Below are 22,769 nucleotides of genomic sequence, written 5' to 3' on the forward strand. Positions count from 1 at the left end.
TAACACTTTATTTGTCATTATCTTTATCTTGCTTACTTAGAAACAGAGCCATGACAGAGTATTGTCACTTAAGCAGAGTAAACACAACATATTTTGAAACTATATCATGGAGACCAACCCAGAAGTTCTCATCAGCCCTTCCAGAATGAAGAGACCCATTGAACTTAACTGGCTTTTACTACCTCTAGCTTCATCATTTGTTCATTTTGTAATTACAATAACTTATAGTATGTGTAATACTAAAAAATGTACAGTATTGCAAGTACAGTAAACTAAAATAATAAAAACAGCAAGATAATTATATCACTTCTACATTATAGTGATATTTGAATGGCAGTGTTAAGTATAAAAAATTAAATTTCATTTATTTTTCCTTTGTCTTAGCATTGGAAGTTATATGATAAAAACAATATTTAGGTTATGAAAGAGAACTCTATACAAGAAGAAAATTTGTAAGTTACAACTTTCTTTTTGCTGTGATCTTTATCAGTTTAAAATTAGAACATATTTTCTTAATCACAAAATTATGTATGTAATTATCAAATAAGGAGATTTATTTTATTAATAAAAGGATAAATACACATGTCCCTATTTAAGAAATTATAATCGCCCATTGGCTGATTTCTCTATAATTCACCATATAATGTTCTATTAAAAAAAAACAGAATACTAATATTTCTTACTTTTTAAATGATGCACAAATTCAGCAAATGACAGTAGTGACACGTAGAAGGGATGATGCTGAAACTTATCACTACATATAGGAGAATAAAATGCATAGAGCCCTTGTAATGACAATATGAGGGAGAACATTAAATTCATGTCAGAATACATATTGAAATGGCACATTCTGTTATATATTTGCCTGGATTAAAAACAACTCATCCCTAGAGTACATTTCTTACTCAAAGACTGTGATATGCTCATTACTAAGATTCTCAGCATTTCTCTAGGGTTTTAAGAAACCATCTAGTAGTTAATGGATCCCTCAAGACATTCTATTTCCTGAGTTTTGTAATGAATAAAGTATAGTTAAAGGAATCACATATAATTTCTGAAAAAACCTGTAACCATGAGCCAAAGATACAAACCAAAATACCAAAAGACCCTCAGTTATCAACAGCATAGAAAGACATGCTAAAGTAATTTCCTTTTTTTTCCAATTTTTATTAGGTATTTCCTTCATTTAGATTTCAAATGCTATCCTGAAAGTCCCCTGTACTCTCCCCTCCCTCCCCCGCCCTGCTCCCCTACCCACCCACTCCCACTTCTTGGCCCTAGCGTTCCTCTGTACTGGGGCATATAAAGTTTGCAAGACCAAGGGGTCTCTCTTCCCAATGTTGGCCAACTAGGCCATCTTCTGCTACATCTGCAGCTAGAGACAGGAGCTCAGGGGGTACTAATTAGTTCATATTGTTGTTCAACCTATAGGGTTTCAGACCCCTTCAGCTCCATGGGTACTTTCTCTAGCTCCTCCATTGGGGGCCCTGTGTTCCATACTATAGATGACTGTGAGTATCCACTTCTGTCTTTAACAGCCACTGGCATAGCCTCACAAGAGACAGCGATATCAGGGTCCTTTCAACAAAATCTTGCTGGCATATGCAATAGTGTCTGCATTTGGTGGTTGTTTATGGGATGGATCCCAGGGTGGTGTAGTCTCTGGATGGTCTATCTGTTCATCTTACCTCCAAACTTTGTAACTCCTTCCATGGGTATTTTGTTCCCTATCTTAGGGAGTAACGAAGTATCCATGCATTGGTCTTCCTTCTTCTTGATTTTCTTGTGTTTTACAAATTGTATCTTGGGTATTCTAGGTTTCTGGGTTAATATGCATTTATCAATGAGTACATATCAAGTGACTTCTTTTGTGATTGGGTTACCTCACTCAGGATGATATCCTCCAGATACATCCATTTGCCTAAGAATTTCATAAATTCATTGATTTTAATAGTTGAGTAGTACTCCATTGTGTAAATGTATCACATTTCTTGCATCCATTCCTCTGTTGAGGGTCATCTGGGTTCTTTCCAGCTTCTGGCTATTATAAATAAGGCTGCTATGAACATAGTGGAGCATGTGTCCTTATTAATAGTTGGAACATCTTCTGGATTTATGCCCAGGAGAGGTATTGCTGGATCTTCCAGTAGTACTATGTCTAATTTTCTAAGGAACCGCCAGACTGATTTCCAGAGTAGTTGTACCAGCTTGCAATCCCACCAGCAATAGAGGAGTGTTCCTCTTTCTCCACATCCTTGCCAGCATCTGAAGTCACCTGATTTTTTGATCTTAGCCATTTTGACTGTTGTGAGGTGGAATCTAATGGTTGTTTTGATTTGCATTTCCCTGATGATTAAGTATGTTAAACATTTTTTCAAGTGCCTCTCAGCCCTTTGGTATTCCTCAGTTGAGAATTCTTTGTTTAGCTCCTTACCCCATTTTTAATGGGGTTATTTGAATTTCTGCAGTCCAGCTTCTTGAGCTCTTTGTATATATTGGATATTAGTCCCCTATCAGATTTAGGATTGGTAAAAATCCTTTCCTAATATGTTGGTGGCCTTGTCTTATTGACAGTGTCTTTTGCCTTATGGAAGCTTTGCAATTTTATGAGGTCCCATTTGTTGTTCTTGATCTTACAGCACAAGCCATTGCTGTTCTGTTCAGGAATTTTTCCCTGTGTCCATATCTCCCAGTCTTTTCCTCACTTCCTCCTCTATAAATTTCAGTGTCTATTTGACTTCACTGGATGACTAAAATCACATCAAGTAAAAGCATGGCTACTTATTTAGTTGCTTTAATGTTTTCCTTATCTAGCATGTATCACCTTGTGCACAATTTTATGTTTATTTCCTCATCTTCAATCCCCTTAATACGGGATTTGGAAATAGTACTTCACATTCATAACTGTGTGAGTGCATGCATGTGTGCATATGTGTGTGCATTCATATAAATATGTAAGAATGAATAAATATATATGAATGAAAAATGTATATTCATTTTACAAAATATAAATTAACGTCCCCTTGAGTGTATTATATTAAAAGCTAATAGTGGGTAGTTTCTTATGCTGTAACCCCAGCTATGGATAATAGGAAGTACAAGACAGGAGAATTACTGTATTTTCAGAAACCTAGTATATGAAGTGAGTTCCTCCCACAGAAACAAAAAACATAGCAACCAACCAATAAAAAGTGTTGGCATATTTTAGGCAATGAACTTTGGTGATATTCTGAATTAGAACAAATTATTCATTTAGGAAATGAGACATTTTGTGTTTTATGAGATGTAATTTAATCCTAATGTAAATAATATGAATGAAATGGTGTTTATAAGAACAATTCTATGTGTTATTTTTAGTAACTAGTATATTCAGTATAAAATATTTCTCAAAATATTTAGAATTATCTTCTGTGATTTTAAATGTCACTTTTATTTTCTCAATTGAAGGGATGAGATGATTGCTGACCCAAGCTTTATGAATACATGGCTTGGCCTGAATCCAGAACATTTAGACTTAATAATCCTAGGCTGAGGTCTGGAAACTTCTTGCCTCTATACAATGTAATCTTCTATAAGCCTGGTCCTTGAAGGTTTCAGCTTCTAGCCTCCATCTGCTAACCTAGGCATATACTATATCAGCCTCTGAGACTTACTGCTGCATAAACTCACCTGTTCTAGTCCTTTCTGAACTCTGGTGGACAGGTTCAACTCAGCTCAAACTGCTCTCCAAGCTGACTGATTCAAATTGAGTTCTCTAGGCTTCTGACTCAATTGCTCTGCTTGTAAGCACTGGCTCTGAACTACATTAAGTGAAATTCTCCAAGCTGAACTGGAACTATTATAACTGAACTGAAGTCAATTCATATCATCTTCTCTGCTGTTAACTGAGCTCAGTTGGACTCAACTGAACTGAGTTGACGGAGTCCTTTCCCTCATTGTTCTCTAAGTTGCCTCTCTTTCCTGTCCTAATAAGAATTTGGCATATCCTATCTCTGATCCCTTCCATCAAATCTTTCTCAGATCCACCATGATGTCTACCCCTCAATAAGGTGTCACATTGGGAGATTAAAAGTGTGTACTAAATGACAATACCCAGAGAGATTAACGATTTATAATAAAGTTGTTTCTGCATTCTAGCTGGATGATAACTTTGGATGTGATCTCTTGACAACACAGTCATGTTGCTGGATTAACATTTTCTATAGCCTTCACTTCAGGTTTTTTTCATAAAACCAGTAAAATAGGCCTGACTGTGATGATGTACATCTTGAATCCCTACATTCAGAAATGATATGCAGGCATATCTCAGTGAGTGTGAGGCCAGTTGGGTATACAGAGCTAGTTTCAGGACAGCCAGGGCTGCTACCTTAAGAATTCCTGTCTTATAGAAGCAGGTGGAGGGAGGATGGGATAGAGAGTTTTTGGGGTGGGAGCAACTGGGAAAGGGGATGACATTTGAAATGTAAATAAAGAAAATTTCTAATAAAAAGAAATAAACTTTCTCCTAGAAAAAAAAATAATTCCTGTCTCAAAAAGAAAATGCAAACAACAAGCAAACAAATACCAAAAATACCCAACTAATAAAAAAATAATAATAAGACATGTAAGCCATGAATTTTACCTTATTTTAGTGCTTTGAAATTACATTTATAAATTAATATATTAACACTGGGAGAGGTCCTTTGCCATTCTTACAATATTCAAATTCTTTTCAAATCAGAAACACATTCTTTTCATCAGTAGTTAAAAGAAATGCTTTTATATTTGAAAGCATTGGCATGTAGTGCACTAATAGAACTTCAGTTAAATTTTGAGTGAAGAAAATTAAATTAACAGTATTAAACCTATTATGAAGCCAAAATCATTCAGTGGTCTGATGAGATAGCTTAGTAGCTAGGAACAATGACTGCTCTTCCAGAGGTCCCAAGTTCAATTCCCAGCAACTACATGGTGGATCATGACCATCTATAAAGGGACCATCTGAGTGCCTCTTCTGGCATGCATATATACCTATAACAGAGCAGTCATACATTCAAAAATACATAAATAAATAATTTTTGGAAGGTTAAAAAATATTTGGGATGGAGACTAGTTTTGCACAAATTAATTCAGGGATTACTTAACAATGTACTTTGTTTATGTATTTTCTATAATTTAATAAGTTAGCCTTTAAGAACATATGAGTGGTAATACATGCCAATAATCATAGCACCTGACATAACACATACCATCATGCGATATTGATGAAGATAAGCATATCATAAAAGTATAGGTTCTTTTTGTTTATAGGTTAGATAGTAGAAGACACAGTGCCAGGAGTTTTCACATCTAATCATAAAACTACAGACCTGTTCTTAAGTTGATTTCTATATGTTAGGTTACCTTTATTGGTTTACATATGATGAATCATCTCTATACCCAAGAATAATGGAGGCTTGATTATGGTGCATAACATTTTGGATGTCTTCTTGAATTTAATTTTTTTTATTTAATCTTTAATTAATTAATTAAATAAATAATTAATTAATTAATTTGCACACCAGATTTTATTCACCTCCTGGTCCACCCTCCAACTGTTGCATATCCCATACCTCCTCCCAACCATCCACCCCCTACCCCACCAGACTTCTAAACTCCCTGGAGCCTCCAGTCTCTTGAGGGTTAGGTGCATCTTCTCTGACAGAACCCAGACCCCGCAGTACTCTGTTGTATATGTGTTGGAGGCTTCATATCAGCTGGTGTATGCTTCCTGGTTGGTGATTCAGTGTTTGAGAGATCTTGGGGTCCAGGTTAATTGAGACTGCATTTTCAAGCTGTTTATTGAGAAAAGTTTTGTCTACATTAATCAGTTAGATGGGCCTATGTCCACAGATATTGAAAATGTATGCAAATAATTTATCTTCAAATTGTTTTTCTTTGTTTCTCATAAAATAAATATTGCTTGCATATGTTTATGAAAATATTTTGTATTACAAGTTCTCATTTTATCACCCTGGTTTGACTAGTTAAATAGAAAGAACTTGGATCATATTTTGTTCTTTTCTATTTATTACTATCTTGAAAATATTTTATTAAAATATTGTTGGGTAACTGGAAACTCACTTCATAGGTTTAGAGTGCTGACAATATTTTTGATTAATAATAGAGTTTCACCTCATGTACCTAACTTCTAAAAAAAAAATAAACAAATATGTCAGATATAAGAGAAAATGGTAAAATCAGTTTGGGTAGTTTGAATATGTTTTACCCCCATCAATTGATGCGCTTGAATGTTTGGACATAGGGAGTGGCACTATTTAGGAGGTATGGACTAATTGGAAGCAGTTGGCCTTGTTGGAAGAAGTGTGTCATTGTGTAGCTAGTCTTTGATTTTTTTTCCTATGCTCATGATCTTCCCAGTGCAGATGGAAGTCTTCTAGCTGCCTTCAAAACAAAATGTAGAACTCTTGGCTTTTCTACCACCATTATTGCATGTTGGCTTACTTCTCCCTGTGATAATAATGGACTAAGCTGCAGAAAGTATAAGACACTACAATTAAATGCTTTCCTTTATAAGAGGTAAGAGTTACCTTTGTCACAATGTCTCTTCGCAGCAACAAAACCCTCCCTGTGATAGAAATTGGTACCATGGAGTAGGGCATCACTGTAATAGGTCTGGCAATGGTTTTGCTTGGAAAATGTGGATTTGGGAACTTTGTATTTGGAAAGCAGTAGGATGTGTTAAGAACTGATTAATTGCCATCCTAGTAATGATATGGAAGGCATTGGTGCTGACAGTGATTTGAACTGTGGGGGACTATTTCAAGAGATTTTAGGGCAGAATTTTAGTATGTTGCCTAGGGATCATATGATATTTCAGTGAATAATGAGGCTATTTTCATCATTGTCTGAAGAGTCTGCATGTGGTTAAATTGAAGAAATGAAGATCAGTTGCATTCACAAATGAAAAGTACAGCATAGACTCTGTTCTGTGGTTCACTCTTATGAATATCATTTTGATCAACCATAGCAAGCTTAGGAACAAAAATGCAATATGTGTTGTTCAAGGATTAAAGAGATAACAGAAAGTAGAATAGAGCCATTTTGTTTGTTTGTTTAAGGATATGAAATGGAAGTAAAACGTAGTTATCTTGGGGCAAGAGCATACCTAGCTAAGCTTATTGTTTATGTATTACAGTTGTATGAGGAATATTCATATCATGCTAGGAATTACTATGACCTGCATAGTGTTTTCATTTGGACATCAGGAGATGTGATTGTATGTCAAATTGACTTGACAAGGGATAAACAGTGATGGATATTCTCAGTTGTTAGCCTGGCTGTATCTGAAATGAACTATAATAGAGAATGTATAAAGATCTGTGACAAGGAATTCAAGAAAAGCTTAGGGTCGGGCATAGTGGTACATGCCTTTTATCCCAGGAGAAAGGTAAGCAGATCTCTGAGTTCAAGGTCACCCTGGTACTGAGCAAGAACATGGCTTAGGTCCAGGTGTGATGGCACATACCTTTAATCACAGCATTTAGGAAATAGAGACATTAAGTTCTCTATGTTCAAGGCTGGTCTACAGAGCAAGTTATAGGACAGCCAACATTAGGCAGTGAAGGAACCCATTGAAACAGAAAGCTGGTAAAGATATATGAGAATTTTCACCCGTGGATGCTTCAATCCCACTTAGAAGGGGGAATAAAATAATGATGGGAGACAGAGGGAGGAACCTGGGTGGGGAAGGAGAGAAAGAGGGGGAAAAAAAGAGGGGCAGTATCAGGTCCCTGTATTTAAACAGGAACAATTCTGGGTCAAAATTTTTGAAGATAGCTAGCCCTAAAACTCCACTGGGGTCCATGTCTATCTACTGGAGGTGCTCTCTTTAGGTTCCATCTCCTTATTATTGGACATTTTGGCTAAGGTCATCCCCACTGAGTCCTGGGATCCTTTCACATCCCAGATCTCAGAGTCTTTATAGAGGTTCTTCCTACTTCTCACACTCTGCAGCTGAATCTTTCCATTCATTCTCTCAGACTCTCTGGCCTCCTCTCCTGTCTCCCCATTACCTGTTTTGTATGCCCTTCCCCTCTTCCAGCCAAGTCCCTGCCTTTCTGTGCCAATCCTCATTCTTTTCTAAGTGGGACTGAAGCATCCTTATCTGGGCCTTCTTTCTGGTTAAACTTCATAAGGTCTGTGAGTTGAAACATGGGTATTCTGTACTTTTTGGCTAGTATCTATTTATCAATAAGTACATACTATGCATGTCATTTTGGGTCTGTGTTACCTTACTCTTATAGATATTTTGTAGCTTCATTCATTTGCCTGCTAAATTCATGATGTCCTCATTTTTATTATCAGAATAGTATTCCATTATGTAAAAATGAACCACATTTTCTGTATTCATTCTTTAGTTGGGTTACATCTGGATTGTTTTCAGCTTCTGACTACTTCAGATAAGGCTTCTTTGAACATATTGGAGCACATATCCTTTTTGTAGGGTTGAGCATCTTTTGGGTATATGTGCCAGAGCACTTTAACTAGGTCTTCAGGTGGAACAATTTCCAATTTTCTGAGGAACCACCAAATTGATATCCAAGTTGGTTGTACCAGTTTGCAGTCCCACCAGCAATGGAGAATGGAGGAGTGTTCTTTTTCCACATCCTTGCCAGCATGTTCTGTCACTTGAGGGTTTTTTTTTGTTTGTTTGTGTTTTTGTTTTTTTTTGTTTTTGTTTTTTTTTTTTTTTGAGACAGGGTTTCTCTGTTTCTCTGTATAGCCCTGGCTGTCTGGAACTCACTCTCTCACTCTGTAGACCAGGCTGGTCTCAAACTCAGAGATCTGCCTGCCTCTGCCTCCCAAGTGCTGGGATTAAAGACATGCACCATCACTGCCTGGTATCACTTGAGTTTTTATCTTAGCCATTATGATTGGTATAAGGTAGAATTTCAGGGTAATGTTGATTTTCATTCCCCTGATTACTAAGAATGTTGAATATCTGTTTTAAGTCCTACTCAGTTATTTGAGATTCTTTTGATGAGAAATCTGTTTAGCTCTGTACCACATTTTTAAATGGGGCTATTGTTTTGTTTTGTTTTCTTTTGTTTTGAGTCTCACTTCTTGGAATCTTTATATAGTTTGGATGTTAGATCTTTATCAGTTGTAGGGTTTGTAAGGTTAGTGAATACCCTTTCCCAATCTGTAGATTGCTATTTTGTCCAATTGACAATGTCCTTTGCCTTACACTTTCTTTCCTGTTAGATTCAGTGTATCTAGTTTCAAGTTTGGGTATTTGATCCTCTTGGACTTGAGCTTCTTACATGGAGATAAATATGGATCTATTTTTATTTGTGTACATCCAGAACTCCAGTTAACCCAGCCCCATTTTTTTAAAGATGCTTTCTTTACTGGCTAGTTTTGTGTCAACTTGACACAGCTGGAGTTATCACAGAAAAAGGAGCTTCAGTTGAGGTAAAGCCTCCATGAGATCCAACTGTAAGGCATTTTCTCAATTAGTGATCAAGGGGGAAAGGCCCCTTGTGAGTGGGACTATCCCTGGGCTGGTAGTCTTGGGTTCTATAAGAGAGCAGGCTGAGCAAGCCAGGGGAAGCAAGCCAGTAAGTAACATCCCTCCATGGCCTCTGCATCAGCTCCTGCTTTCTGACCTGCTTGAGTTCCAGTCCTGCATCCTTTGGTGATGAACAGCAGTATGGAAGTGTAAGCCGAATAAACCCTTTTCTCCCCAACTTGCTTCTTGGTCATGATGTTTGTGCAGGAATAGAATCCCTGACTAAGACACTTTCTTTTTTCCACTGTATGATTTTTGCTTCTTTGTCAAGATAAAGTGTCCGTAACTATGTGGGTTTGTTCTGAGTCTTCAGTTCTGTTCCATTGATTGACATTTCTGTCTGTCTACCAATATTATGATATTTTAATCACTACTGCTCTATAGTATAGCTTGATGTCAGGGATAGTGATTTTCCCAGGAGTTCTTTTATTGTTGAGAATACTTTTGGCTGTCCTGGACTTTTTGTTTTTTTTCCATATGCAGTTGAGAATTGTTCTTTCTATGTCTGTGAAGAAGCCACAATTACTCTGATACCAATACTCCCAAAAAGACCCAACAAAGAAAGATAACTTCAGACCAATTTTGCTTATGAATATTAATGCAAAACTACTCAACAAAATTCCCCTAAATGGAATATGAGAACACATCAAAACCATCATTCACCACGATCAAGTAGGATACATCCCATTGATGAAGGGATGGTTCGGTATACGAAAATCCACCAATGTATCTTACTATATAAACAAACTCAAAGAAAGGAATCACATGGTCATCTCATTAGATGCTGAAAAAGCTTTTAATGAAATATAGCACCCCTTCATGCTACAACTCTTCAAATGATCCAGGGTTGATGGCACATACCTAAACATAATAAAAGTAGTATACAGCAAACCAACAGTCAACATCAAATTAAATGGAGTGAAATTTCAAGCAATCTCACTAAAATCAGGAACAAGACAAGGCTGCTCACTATCTCCTTATCTATTTAATATAGTACTAAAAGTTCTGGGTTGAACAATTAGAAAACAAAGAGAGATCAAGGAGATACAAATTGAACAAAAGAAGTCAACATATCACTATTTTCAGATGATATGATAGTACAGTACTTGACCCTAAGAATTCTGACAGAGAATTCCTAAGATGATAAACAAGTTTGGCTAAGTAGGTGGATATTAAATTAACTCAAATGAATCAGTAGTCTTCCTGTATGGAAATGATAATTTGGCTGAGAAAAAAATAGGGAAGCAACAAGCTTCATAGAAGCCAAAAAATAATATATAATATCTTGGTTGAATCTAACCAAGAAAGTAAAATTTCTGTATATGAACTTCAAGTCCCTAAGAAAAGAAATTGAAGAAGACCTCAGAAGAGTGACCTCCCATGCTCATGCATTGGTAGGATTAACATAGTAAAAGTGGCTATCTTACCAAAAGCAATCCACAGATTCAAGGCAATCCCCATGAAAATTCCAGACTATTTTTAAATTGTATTATTAATATTTTAATTTCTATAATTTATAATTAAATTACATATAACTTAATTCAATTATGTATATAATTTATATATTATATAAATAGATTACACATATATTTAAATGTATATAATTAAATTGGATTGGTGTTTCGATTTGTTGGTTGTTTGCACTTTCTAAATACTAATCCTTTGTTAAATGTACAGCTGCAAAGGTGCTTTCTTGCATTAGATGTTCCCCCTTCATGTCATGCCCTTTGCTGCACAAGAGTTTTAGTTTAACAAAGCTCCTTTTGTTCATTTTTGTATTCCTTTGATACTAAATGTGGAATATTTATTATATATTCACAAATTTTACTTCAAAGTAATTATCAATGCTATTGAAGTAAAAAAAAATAATTTTATATCCCAAATCCCTACCTTTTTTTGTCAAAAAACCCCATTTCCTCTCTCTATACTCAAATAAAAACAGTCTTGTATGTTTAGATATATGTTTTTTAAGCTTAGTGATACAGCCTCACCTAACCTCCCATGAAATACTTCCCAAAGTTCACACAGAAATCCCAATCCCTGAATGCTCAGATGTTACACAAAACAGTGAACTTATGTTTGATTTCCCCCATTGCCAGGTATTTCTGGACTATGAGGAAAACCTACTATAGTGTATTTTGTTTTTTGAGACACATTTTCTCTGTACAGCCCTGGCTGTGGTGGAACACACTTTGTAGACCAGGCTGGCCTCGAACTCAGAAATCTGCCTGCCTCTGCCTCCCGAGTGCTGGGATTACAGGTGTGTGCCACCACGCCCAACTTTTTAAAATGTGTGTCAATACTTACAGGATTGAATGTAGGTCTTTGTGAGGGTGTTGAATCTTCTGGAAGAGGTGGTATAGACAGTTGAGAGTACCAATGTGGGTACTGGGAATTGATCCTGTGTCCTCTGAAGGAAAAGCCAGTGCTCTTAATCACTGAACCATCTCTTTAGCCCATTTTAATTTTGTTTTTGTTTTTGTTTTTGTTTTTGTTTTTGTTTTTGTTTTTTGAGACACATTTTCTCTGTATAGCCCTGGCTGTGGTGGAACACACGTTGTAGACCAGGCTGGCCTCGAACTCAGAAATCTGCCTGCCTCTGCCTCCCAAGTGCTGGGATTAAAGGTGTGTGCCACCACGCCCAACCTTTTAAAATATTTTTAATCCGAATATTTTTGAACCTTCACTAGCTTAAAGCAACACTAATACTTTTCAGCATTGTTTTATAATTGTTAGTTCTTTTAAATATTCGCTTATCTTATTTATCCATAAATAGTTTATAAATGAAAGTAGTTGTGAATGTACACATTTTGTTAATTTCAGATTACTGTGGTGTCAAAAGCCATCTAGAATAGGATAAATCTGGCAGGTAGCCTTCTTGGAAATAGCCCACCATTTTAACATGGTCTGCTATGGGTGAACTCATGGGGACCTCAATGGAGGAGATAGATAAAGGACTGAAGGAGCTAAAGGAGTTTGCAACCCCATAGGAAGAACAATAATGTTAACCAGACCCTCGCCCCTAGAGCTCCCTAGGACTAAACCACCAAAGAATACACACGAAGGAATCCATGGTTCCAGCTGTACATATAGCAGAGGACTGCCTTATCTTGCATCAATAGTAGCAGAGGCCCTTGATCCTGTGAAGGCTCCGTGCCCCAGTGTAGGAAAATGCTAGGGCAGTGAGGTGGGATTGGGTGGATGGGTGGGAGAACACCGTCACATAAGCAAGCAGAGGGGAGATGGGTTAGGAGGTATTCGGAGGGGAAACCTGAAAAGGGATAACATTCAAATGTTAATTAAATAAAATAACCAACAAGAAAAAAGAAAAAATATAATGGTGTAAGAAAGAAGAAAGGGAAAAAAACAGGTAGGGATGGAGAAGGGGAAAGGAAACAAAATTTTCTTTGAGCTTTTGGGAACTCATACTATGTCCAGTTTTCTGAGGAACTGACAGACTGATTTCCAGAATGATAAAACCAGCTTGCAATCTCACCAGCATTGGAGTAGTATTTTCTTTCTTCACATCCTTGCCAGCATCTGCTATCACCTGAGTTTTTTTTTTTCTTTCCATTTTTTATTAGGTATTTAGCTCATTTACATTTCCAATGCTATACCAAAAGTCCCCCATACCCACCCACCCCCACTCCCCTACCCGCCCACTCCCCCTTTTTGGCCCTGGCGTTCCCCTGTTCTGGGGCATATAAAGTTTGTGTGTCCAATGTTGTTTTGACTTGCATTTCTCTGGTGACTAAGGATGTTGAACATTTCTTTAGGTATTACTGAGCCCTTCAAGTTTCCTCAGTTGAGAATTTTCTTTTTAGCTTCAGAATACCCAAGATTCAATACACAGACTATATGAAGACTAAGAAGAAGGAAGATCAAAATGTATATGCTTCAGTGCTTTTTAGAAAGGTGAACAAAATACACATAGGAGGAAATATGGAGACAAAGTTTGGAGGAAAGGCTATCCAGAGACTGCCCCACCTGGTGATCAATCCCGTACATAGCCATTAAACCCAGACATTATTGTGAATACCTGGAAGTGCTTGCTGATAGAAACCTGATATGGCTGTCTCCTGAAAGCCTCTGCCAGAGCCTGACAAATACAGAAGAGGAAGCTCACAGCCATCCATTGACCTGAGCTCGGGTGTCCCTGATGGAGGAGTTGAAGAAGGGACTGAAGAAGCTGAGGAGCTTTGCAGTCCATTGAAGGGAGAAATATTGTCAACCATCCAGATTCAGCCAGAGCTGGAACTGGACCACCAACCAAAGAGTACACATGGAGTGACCTATGGTGCTGACTACATATGTGGCAGTAGATGGCTTTGTTAGACATCAGTGGGAGGAGGGACCCTTGGACATGAGGGTGTTCAATGCCCCAGTATAAGGGAATGCCAGGGCAGGAGGATGGGAGTGAGTGGGTGGGGGAGCACCCTCATAGAGGCAGGGGGAAGGGGGATGGGATAGGGCATTTCTGAAGGGGAGACCTGGAAAGGGGAAAACATTTGAAATGTAACTAAAGAAAATATCCATGAAAAAAGAAGAAGAAGAACATGCTAATTTCAAGCACCGTGAGACAAATTATCAGTAATATTTCCATGATGTTTGTAGAATATGATTTTAATAATCTCAAATATTAATATTCAACAAACAGACTAATTATTTTAAGATATATTTCATTGTCATGTCTCTTTTTTCATTTCTGATTTTGTTAATTAGGATACTGTCCCTGTGCCCTCCGTTTAGTCAGGCTAAGAGTTTATCAGTCTTGTTGATTTTCTCAAAGAAACAGTTCTTGATTTTGTTGATTCGTTGTAGTTCATTTTGTGTCTGTTTGGTTGATTTCAGCCCTGAGTTTGATTATTTCCTGCCATCTACTCCTATTGGGTGTATTTGCTTTTTTTTTTGTTCAAGAGCTTTCAGGTGTGCTGTCAAGCTGCAAGTGTAAGCTCTCTTCGGTTTCTTTTTGGAGGCCCTTAGAACTGTGTGTTTTCCTCTTACTACTGCTTTCATTGTGTCCCATAACTTTTGGTATGATGTGTCTTCTTCTTCATTAAATTCTGAAAGGATTTTAATTTCATTCTTTATTTTTTCCTTGTACAAGTTATCATTGAGTTCAGCTTCCATGTGTATGTGTGATTTCCACTGTTTTTGTTGGTATTTAAAACCAGCCTTAGTCTGTGGTGATCTGATAAGGTGCCTGGGATTATTTCAGTCTTCTTGTATCTGTTGAGGCCTTTTTCCTGACCAATTAAATGGCCAGTTTTGGAGGAGGCACCATGAAGTGCTGAGAAGGTATATTCTTTTGCTTTAGGATGAAATGTTCTATAAATATCTGTTAGATCCATTTGGCTCATAACTTCTGTGAGTTTCGCTATGGCTCTGTTTAGTTTCTACTTCCATGATCTAGCCATTGCCAAGAGTGGGGTGTTGAAGTCTCCCACTGTTATTGTGTGGGGTGTGATGTATGCTTTGAGCTTTAGTAAAGTTTCTTTTATGAATGTGGGTGCCCTTGCATTTGGAGCATAGATATTCAGAATTAAGAGTTCATCTTGGTAAATTTATCCTTTGAACACTATGAAATGTCCTTCCTTATCTTTTTTGGTAACTTTTGGTTAAAAGTTGATTTTATTTGATATTAGAATGGCTACACCAGCTTGTTTCTTGGGACTATTTGCTTGGAAAACCTTTTACGCTGAGGTAGTGTCTGTCTTTTTCACTGAGGTGCATTTCCTGTATGCAGCAAAATGCTGGACCCTGTTTATGTATCCAGTCTGTTAGTGTATGTCGTTTTATTGGGGAATTAAGTCTACTGATGTTAAGACATATTAAGGAAAAGTGATTGTTACTTTCTGTTATTTTTGTTGTTACACGCAGAATTATGTTTGTGTGACTATCTTCTTTTGGGTTTGTTGAAAGACTAATTTCTTGTCTTTTCTAGGGTGTAGCTTCCCTCCTTGTGTTTGTGTTTTCCATCTATTATCCTTTGTAGGGCTGGATTTATAGAACGATATTGTGTAAATTTGGTTTTGTCATGGAATATCTTGGTTTCCCCGTCTATGGTAATTGAGTGTTTTGCTGTGTGGGCTGACATTCGTGTTCTCTTACTGTCTGCATGAAATCTGCTCAGGATCTTCTAGCTTTCATAGTTTCTGGTGAGAAGTCTGGTGTAATTCTGATATGTCTGCCTTTATATGTTACTTGACATTTTCCCCTTACTGCTTTTAATATTTTATTTATTTATTTAATATTTGCTTAGTGCATTTGGTGTTTTAATTATTATGTGATAGGAGAAATGTGTTTTCTGGTACAGTTTATTTGCAGTTCTGTAGGCTTCTTGTATGTTCATGGGCATCTCTCTCTTTAGGTTAGGGACATTTTCTTCTATAATTATGTTGAAGTTATTCACTGACTCTTTGATTTGGGAATCTTCACTCTCTTCTATACTTATTATCCTTAGGTTTGGACTTATTGTGTCCTGAATTTCCTGGATGTTTTGGGTTAGGACCTTTTTGAATTTTGCATTTTCTTTGGCTGTTGTTTCAATGTTTTCTATCGTATCTTTTGCACCTGAGATTCTTTCTTCTATCTCTTGTATTCTGTTGATGATGCTTGTATCTATGATTCCTGATCTCTTTCTTAGGTTTACTAACTCCTGGATTGTCTCCCTTTGTGATTTCTTTATTGTTTCTAGTTCCATTTTTAGATGTTTGATGGTTTTGTTCATTTCCTTCACCTGTGTTATTGTGTTTTCTGTTAATTCTTTAGGGGTTTTTTGTGTTTCCTCTTTAAGTGCTTCTACCTGTTTACTTGGGTTCTCCTGTATTTCTTTAAGGGAGTGTTTTATGTCCTTCTTAAAGTCCTTTATCATTATCATGAGAAGTGATTTTAGATCTGAATCTTGCTTTCCCAGTGTGATTTCCAGTGTGATGGTGTATCCAGGACTTGCTATGGTGGAAGAATTGGGTTCTGGTGATGCAAAGTAACCTTTGTTTTTGTTGTTTATGGTCTTGAGCTTGCTTCCCATCATTTGATTATCTCTAGTGCTATCTACCCTCACTATAAGTGACTGGAGCCTATCCTTCCTTTGATCATGGTTGTGTCAGAACTCTTCAGAGATCAGCTGTCTCTGTGATCCTGCGATTCTGGGGTCCTGTGGTCCTAAGCTCCTGGGTGTCAAGCTGCCTCTGGGACCCTGGGATCCTGGTGTGACCAAGCTCCTGAGATCCTGGGATCCTCGGATCCTGTGGTTCTGGGTGTGTTAGACCATCTTGGTGTGGAGCTATTCTGGGGTGTTGTGGGACTGGCTGAGGAGTTTGCACTCTATTCTGATGTTGATATTCTAAAGTGGGTAACAATGAGGTGGTGAAAAGTAATATCATAATATCAAGTGAACCTCACTACCAGTTATTAATTACTTTATGAGTAAGTAAGCTCCAGGAAATGAGGTAGAGATCCTGCTAGAAAAGTACAGGTGTCTGAATTCTAGTATCATCCTTACGTGTTCTTTGTTTTCTTATTCTTCTCTCATACATTATACCCAGATCAGAGTTCCTCTTCTCTCCACTCTCACCTCCCATCTAACCTAGATTCTCTCCTACATTTCTCATCATAAAAGAGCAGGCTTCTCAGAGATATGAACTGAACATGGCATAACAAGATTTAATAAAATGAGGCTCAAACCACAATATGATATGATCCTTAGACAGTATGTCCATTATGAACCTAATATAAAGAGTGCATATTGACATAATACAAACATTTTAATATTTATTTAATGGTAGTTTTAGGATAAAATACTCAGAAACAAAACAAACAAAATTAACTATAGTTTATGATTTCCTAATTTTTTTGTAATTATGCACATTCCTTCTAATAATCATATATAAATGAACAATGTATTAGAATTACCTTTTGCATGGTATTGAACCATTTATGAATAAAAGAAGTCATGGATTTTTGTGCACATTAAATATACTTATTGGGGTTTTTATAATATTTGAAGCTTATTTTTTACATTAATGATTCAAGTAATCTGCAGTTATTTGTAATTTGAGAAGAGGGAGTCTATAATTTTATAGTTAGGTACAGAAGCTCTTAGCATTCCTCTGCTATGTAACCCATAAGCTAAAAAAAAAAAAAAAAAACCTATCCTTTCATGATACGTTTATTGTTATTAATATCACATGGTGCAGACTGGGTCATGTGAAAGAGAAAACAGAGGATAAAAAATTCTTCCTTTTACAATGATTTGATTCCATATGATTATATAAAAAACACTCTGTAGAGATATAACACCCTCCATACTGTCATTCACTGGTAATCTTAAAGGATTACCATGATCCTGTCATGTGACACTTGCCAATCTTATAAACTTCCTACTGCCTCTTATTGCAGTCCGATTCCAATTGCATCATGGAAATACTGTAACCTCATGACCCAGTGGGGCACAGAACAATATTATAATGTAGTAAAAGAAAAACAAAAATAACTGTAGTAATTATAATATATGAAAGATTCAATTCAATAAGGATTTATTACATATAACTAGTGATTCTTTGTTTATTTAAATTGAAAATAAGTTTCTCATATAATATATCCTGATCATGATCTCACTCGATAGTTCCCAAAATTTCTTCCATCCCCCTTCCCATTTCAATTTACCCCTTTTCTGTCTCTAATAAGAAAACAATGGGCTTCTAAGGAATAATACTAAAATAAAATAAAATAAAATAATAAAATAAAAACAAAACTAGCAAAATAATAGTATAAGAAGAAAGAAGGAAAAGAAAACCAAAAATAGGCACAAGCCAAAAGTAAAGATACAGATATCTTTTCATTCACATACTCATGAATCCTATGAAAACATTATACAAGGAGCCATAAGATACACAGAAAGAACTGTAAAATAAGAACAGAATACATACATACAGCATATGTTATCTATATGCATGTAAATGTATATTCATAAATTCATATATACTTATATATTTAAAATAAAATACAAATGGAAATATGGTAAAATTTAAAACAAAACAAAGCAAAAATATCACAGCATAAAATTATGAGACTTGAAACCTCAAAAGATGCCATTGAGTTTATTTTCTTTTGGTCATGTATGGTTAGGAATGTGGTGTACTCTTAAAATTATTTTTCCCCAGGGAGTTTATTTCTCTCTTGGAGAAAACTAATTGGAGATACCTTCTGGTATAGGGATGGAAGCATATGTCTACACTTTTTTTTTAACTATAGGACACCATCTAGTACAGACTTCCACAGGCTCTGTGTATGCAACCTCAGACTCTGTGAGGTCATATGTTTCTCATGTTGATTTAGAGGAGCTTGTTTTTTTATATCCTCCAACCCCTCTGTCTTCCACTTTTTCTACTTCTTCTTCAACAGGTTACACTGATACCTGATGAGAGCGTTTTGATTTAGAAATCCAATTTAGGGCTGAGTATTCAAATATGTCTCCCCCTCTGCATATTATCTAACGATTGGTTTCTTTATTTGTTCCCATCTACTGCAGGAAGAAGTTTCTCTGAATAATGGATAAACACATAGCTTATCAATAAGTATAGCAAAATGTCATTAAGAAGTATTTTTGGTATCTTTCTGTAGTAGATCAGACATATATGTTTTTCACACTAAGCCCTTAAGCTATCTAGTCTCATATTCTTGGTTAATTAAACAGCATCAGGCATGTGTTCAGTTTTACCTAAAGCCCCACTTAACGACCAGTCTTCCTCGTTATATTATGCTGAAGAATTCTTTTCATTCCTTACTTATCTACTACTATTATTTGCAACTCCTTAGTTAAGTTTCTATGTCAGAGAAACAGGTATTCCATATCAGTTAGTTTATTTAAAGCTTTAAGTCACAAGCTACATTTTTGTAGCCATTTACAAGTTACATACAAGATTATATACAGAATTGGACACAATAATTTCTTCTTTTATGAAGGCTTTGTAGAGCCATGTAAAAGAATCCATGAGAACTATGTAATTAGAGACATGATAAGTTTTCTCTCAAAAAATACAGTATTTAATTAATAAAAATGACTAAATTATTTTGGTCTAATGTACATCCTGCCTTTTATAAAAGATAAATAAATTTTAAAAATACTACTTTGAAGATTCACACCAAGCTTTCTAAGTCAGAGAAGTGACATATTCAAGAGGTTCTCCTCTCCCTACCAATGAACTTCTTGGCTGCTTCTTTCACATCTTTGTTCCTCAGACTGTAAATTAGAGGATTTAGCATGGGAATGACTAAGGTGTAAAACACAGCAGAGACTTTTTCCTGTTCCATGGAGTACTGAGAGCTGGGCTGGATATAACTAAATGTCACAGAACCATAAAATAATATCACAGCTGTCAGGTGTGAAGCACAAGTGGAGAAGGCTTTGCGCCTTCCCTCAGCTGAGCGGATTCTCAGGATGGCAATGATAATATGGATATAGGACACCATGACAATGATGAAAGTGAAAATAGCAATCACTCCAGAGAAGACCAAAAGCAGCATCTCATTGTTGTGTGCATCAGAGCACGCAAGCTTCAAAAGAGGAGGGATGTCACAGAAGAAGTGATTCACTATGTTGGGACCACAAAAGTCCAGTCTGAGTAAACCTATTGTGTGAGTCAGGGAATTAATGAGGCCACCCAAGTAACATGCAAGAACCATCTGACTGCAGATTCTGTGGGTCATAATAACTGTATACATTAAGGGGTTTGCGATTGCCACATAACGGTCATAAGCCATCATAGACAGAAGAATACCTTCTGTAGTTATGTATACTGCAAAAAAGAAACTCTGAAGAACACAGCCAAAGAATGTGCTAGACTTGTGTTCTGAGAGAAAATCGATGAGCATTTTAGGAGCAATGACAGTAGAGTAGCAGATGTCACAGAAAGAGAGGTTACTAAGGAAGAAGTACATTGGTGTATGAAGGTGGGCATTCAGCCAGATCAAGATAATCATCCCCCAATTACCCACAAGTATGATGAGATACACTATACTGAAAAGCAAAAAGAGAGGAACCTGACAATTAGGGTTTTCTGTTAAGCCAAGGAGCATGAATTCCTTGACCCCTGTATGATTCCAAACTCTCATATTTTCAATAGTCTACAGCTCCTTGTTATCATGAGATGTAAATAAAAAATAAATACCTAAAAATATTTCTTCCAGGATCTGAGAGTCATCATTATATGAGACACTGAGATTGTGCTGTGGTAGATGAAATAGAGAAACCTCAGCAGTAGCCCATAGTGTGCTACAAGAGCTATACAATGAGACTCAAATAATTGCAATGAACACTTGTTTATTCCATTGTCAATTAACTCAGAATAGGAAAGGATAAGAAAAACTCTTTTATGACACAAAGATCTTCATTGGTAGAATTAAGATTTGAGTACAGAGTGTTTGAACTAAAACTCTCTTATTCTCTATTATTTTTCAGCCTTCTACATAGGTGGGATATAAGCTTGCCATAATATCTTGACAAAGAATCTTCAAACATCCTGGGAATAAGTTTTTCAATATATTTCAATTCCAGTTAATCTAAACCTACTCACTTCAATACCATGCCCCCATACCCAATTTTCACAATACGTTACCTAAAATATGTTTGCACATTCTTTCTGGTTCTGTGACACATTTTCGCAATACCGTCTTATAGTTAGAGCCTTAATCAAGACAAAAAAAAAATAGATCATTATTTTCATATGTTCCTTGTTTTCAGAATGATCAAGTATTATGAGTATTATTTTACATAACACTTCTTGCCTTTCATTCAAGTTTTTGCATTGCTGTAATGTAAATTTCAGTATTAAATTTAATGAAATAATCTATAGCATAGATTATAAAAAGAAACATATTGTGAAACAGCAAAACCTACAACTGTCTATACAGTTTTCTTTCAAAAAGTTAAGGTAGAACTTCACCTAATTTCTTCTGAAATGATACAGTTTTCCAATTCAAATTTAGTTAAGGTAAATATCAGTATGCATATATTTTCTAACACAATCGATAAATGTCTAGCACTTATTATTACATGGCTATATGATTCTTTTGAAATAACGGAACACATTTATCATCAGCATCATGACTTTAAGCTGCTAATGTACTGTTACAAATATAAACACCTTGATAAGTCACAGAATAACTAGCATATAAAATTAAAGTTGGACAAAGAACAAGAGGAATTAGTGAGTGCTATAATATTAATGGAATCAATTTCTGGTTAATTGATGTTACTACATCATTTGCTGAAAAATTGGTGACTGAAAGTAACAAAGATTCATTCACTTCTAGATTGGACATCAGAAGCATAACAGTATCTAATTTCATAGGTGGAATCTACATAGCTATGAAGTCATACTCCTAGGAGGAGTTCTAAAAGATAGATACATTTAGTAGCCAAGTACCCTCCTTTTGAGCCTCTAAATCAAACTCACTGTGGTAATAAGCCTTTTCTTCTAAGAGAATAATAAATTGGATTTGCCTTTCATCACTGATTCTTCTTCCTTACTCATATTGAAAGAACATTTGATTATGTACAATTCCAACATTCATAATCCAAGTTAATTTTGCCTCTCATGTTCTTCCTCTGATTCACAGGTCAATTCATTGGTTCTACATATGAAGTAGTATGTATGTATCATTAGATTGAGATTTAAACATCAATAGGAACTATCAATCAGTCGGTCAAATGCAAAATGTCCAATGAATGACTTTATATAAGATCCAGTATGAGATATGTAGGTGTGTTTAAAAAAAAAAAAACTATCCAAAGAAGAAAATACAGTAAGTTCAAAACCCCAAATAAAGCCCTGGATAGGGGTTTCTAAATGTTAAGTGAAAAGAATAACAAGAGAAAATGCAGAGGGTTTACCATTTTGTTTGTGGCCACTGAAATGTGTTTGAAAGCTCTCAGTGAGATGGGGGAAACATTTGATCAATACAATGGTTACCAAAGAACATTTCTATTTTCAATAGTTGTATTTTAGGATTTTATGATTAAACTCCTTCCTCAAATGTTTTTGCATAATAAAATCATGTTATTTTATATTACTGCTCTAATTAACAGCTGTATTGAACTTCATGGTATATGAATTTGTTTGTTTTTTTATGAGATATGTATGTATCTCATTAAGCTCAATTAGCAATCTTTTTAACATTCAAATAATATTTTGTAAATTTGAAAAAGCCTGTG

The 22,769-nt window shown here is 35.9% G+C and overlaps 1 protein-coding gene across 1 annotated transcript; it reads right to left on the reverse strand.

Moving 5' to 3' along the window:
• Positions 1-19,650: 19,650 nt before the first annotated feature.
• Olfr1107 (olfactory receptor 1107) lies at positions 19,651-20,759 on the reverse strand. Its single transcript, NM_146844.2, has one exon. It carries the CDS (start codon positions 20,666-20,668, stop codon positions 19,730-19,732), a length of 939 nt encoding a protein of 312 aa, NP_667055.2. The 5' UTR covers positions 20,669-20,759; the 3' UTR covers positions 19,651-19,729.
• Between the last annotated feature and the right edge of the window lie 2,010 nt (positions 20,760-22,769).

This window comes from Mus musculus, chromosome 2 (assembly GCF_000001635.26).
Source record: "Mus musculus strain C57BL/6J chromosome 2, GRCm38.p6 C57BL/6J".
Classification (NCBI taxonomy): domain Eukaryota; kingdom Metazoa; phylum Chordata; class Mammalia; order Rodentia; family Muridae; genus Mus; species Mus musculus.

What these genes read in the sequence shown, in the direction of transcription:
- Olfr1107 (NM_146844.2), bottom strand. Translation starts at nt 20,668, where the DNA reads ATGAGAGTTTGGAATCATACAGGGGTCAAGGAATTCATGCTCCTTGGC.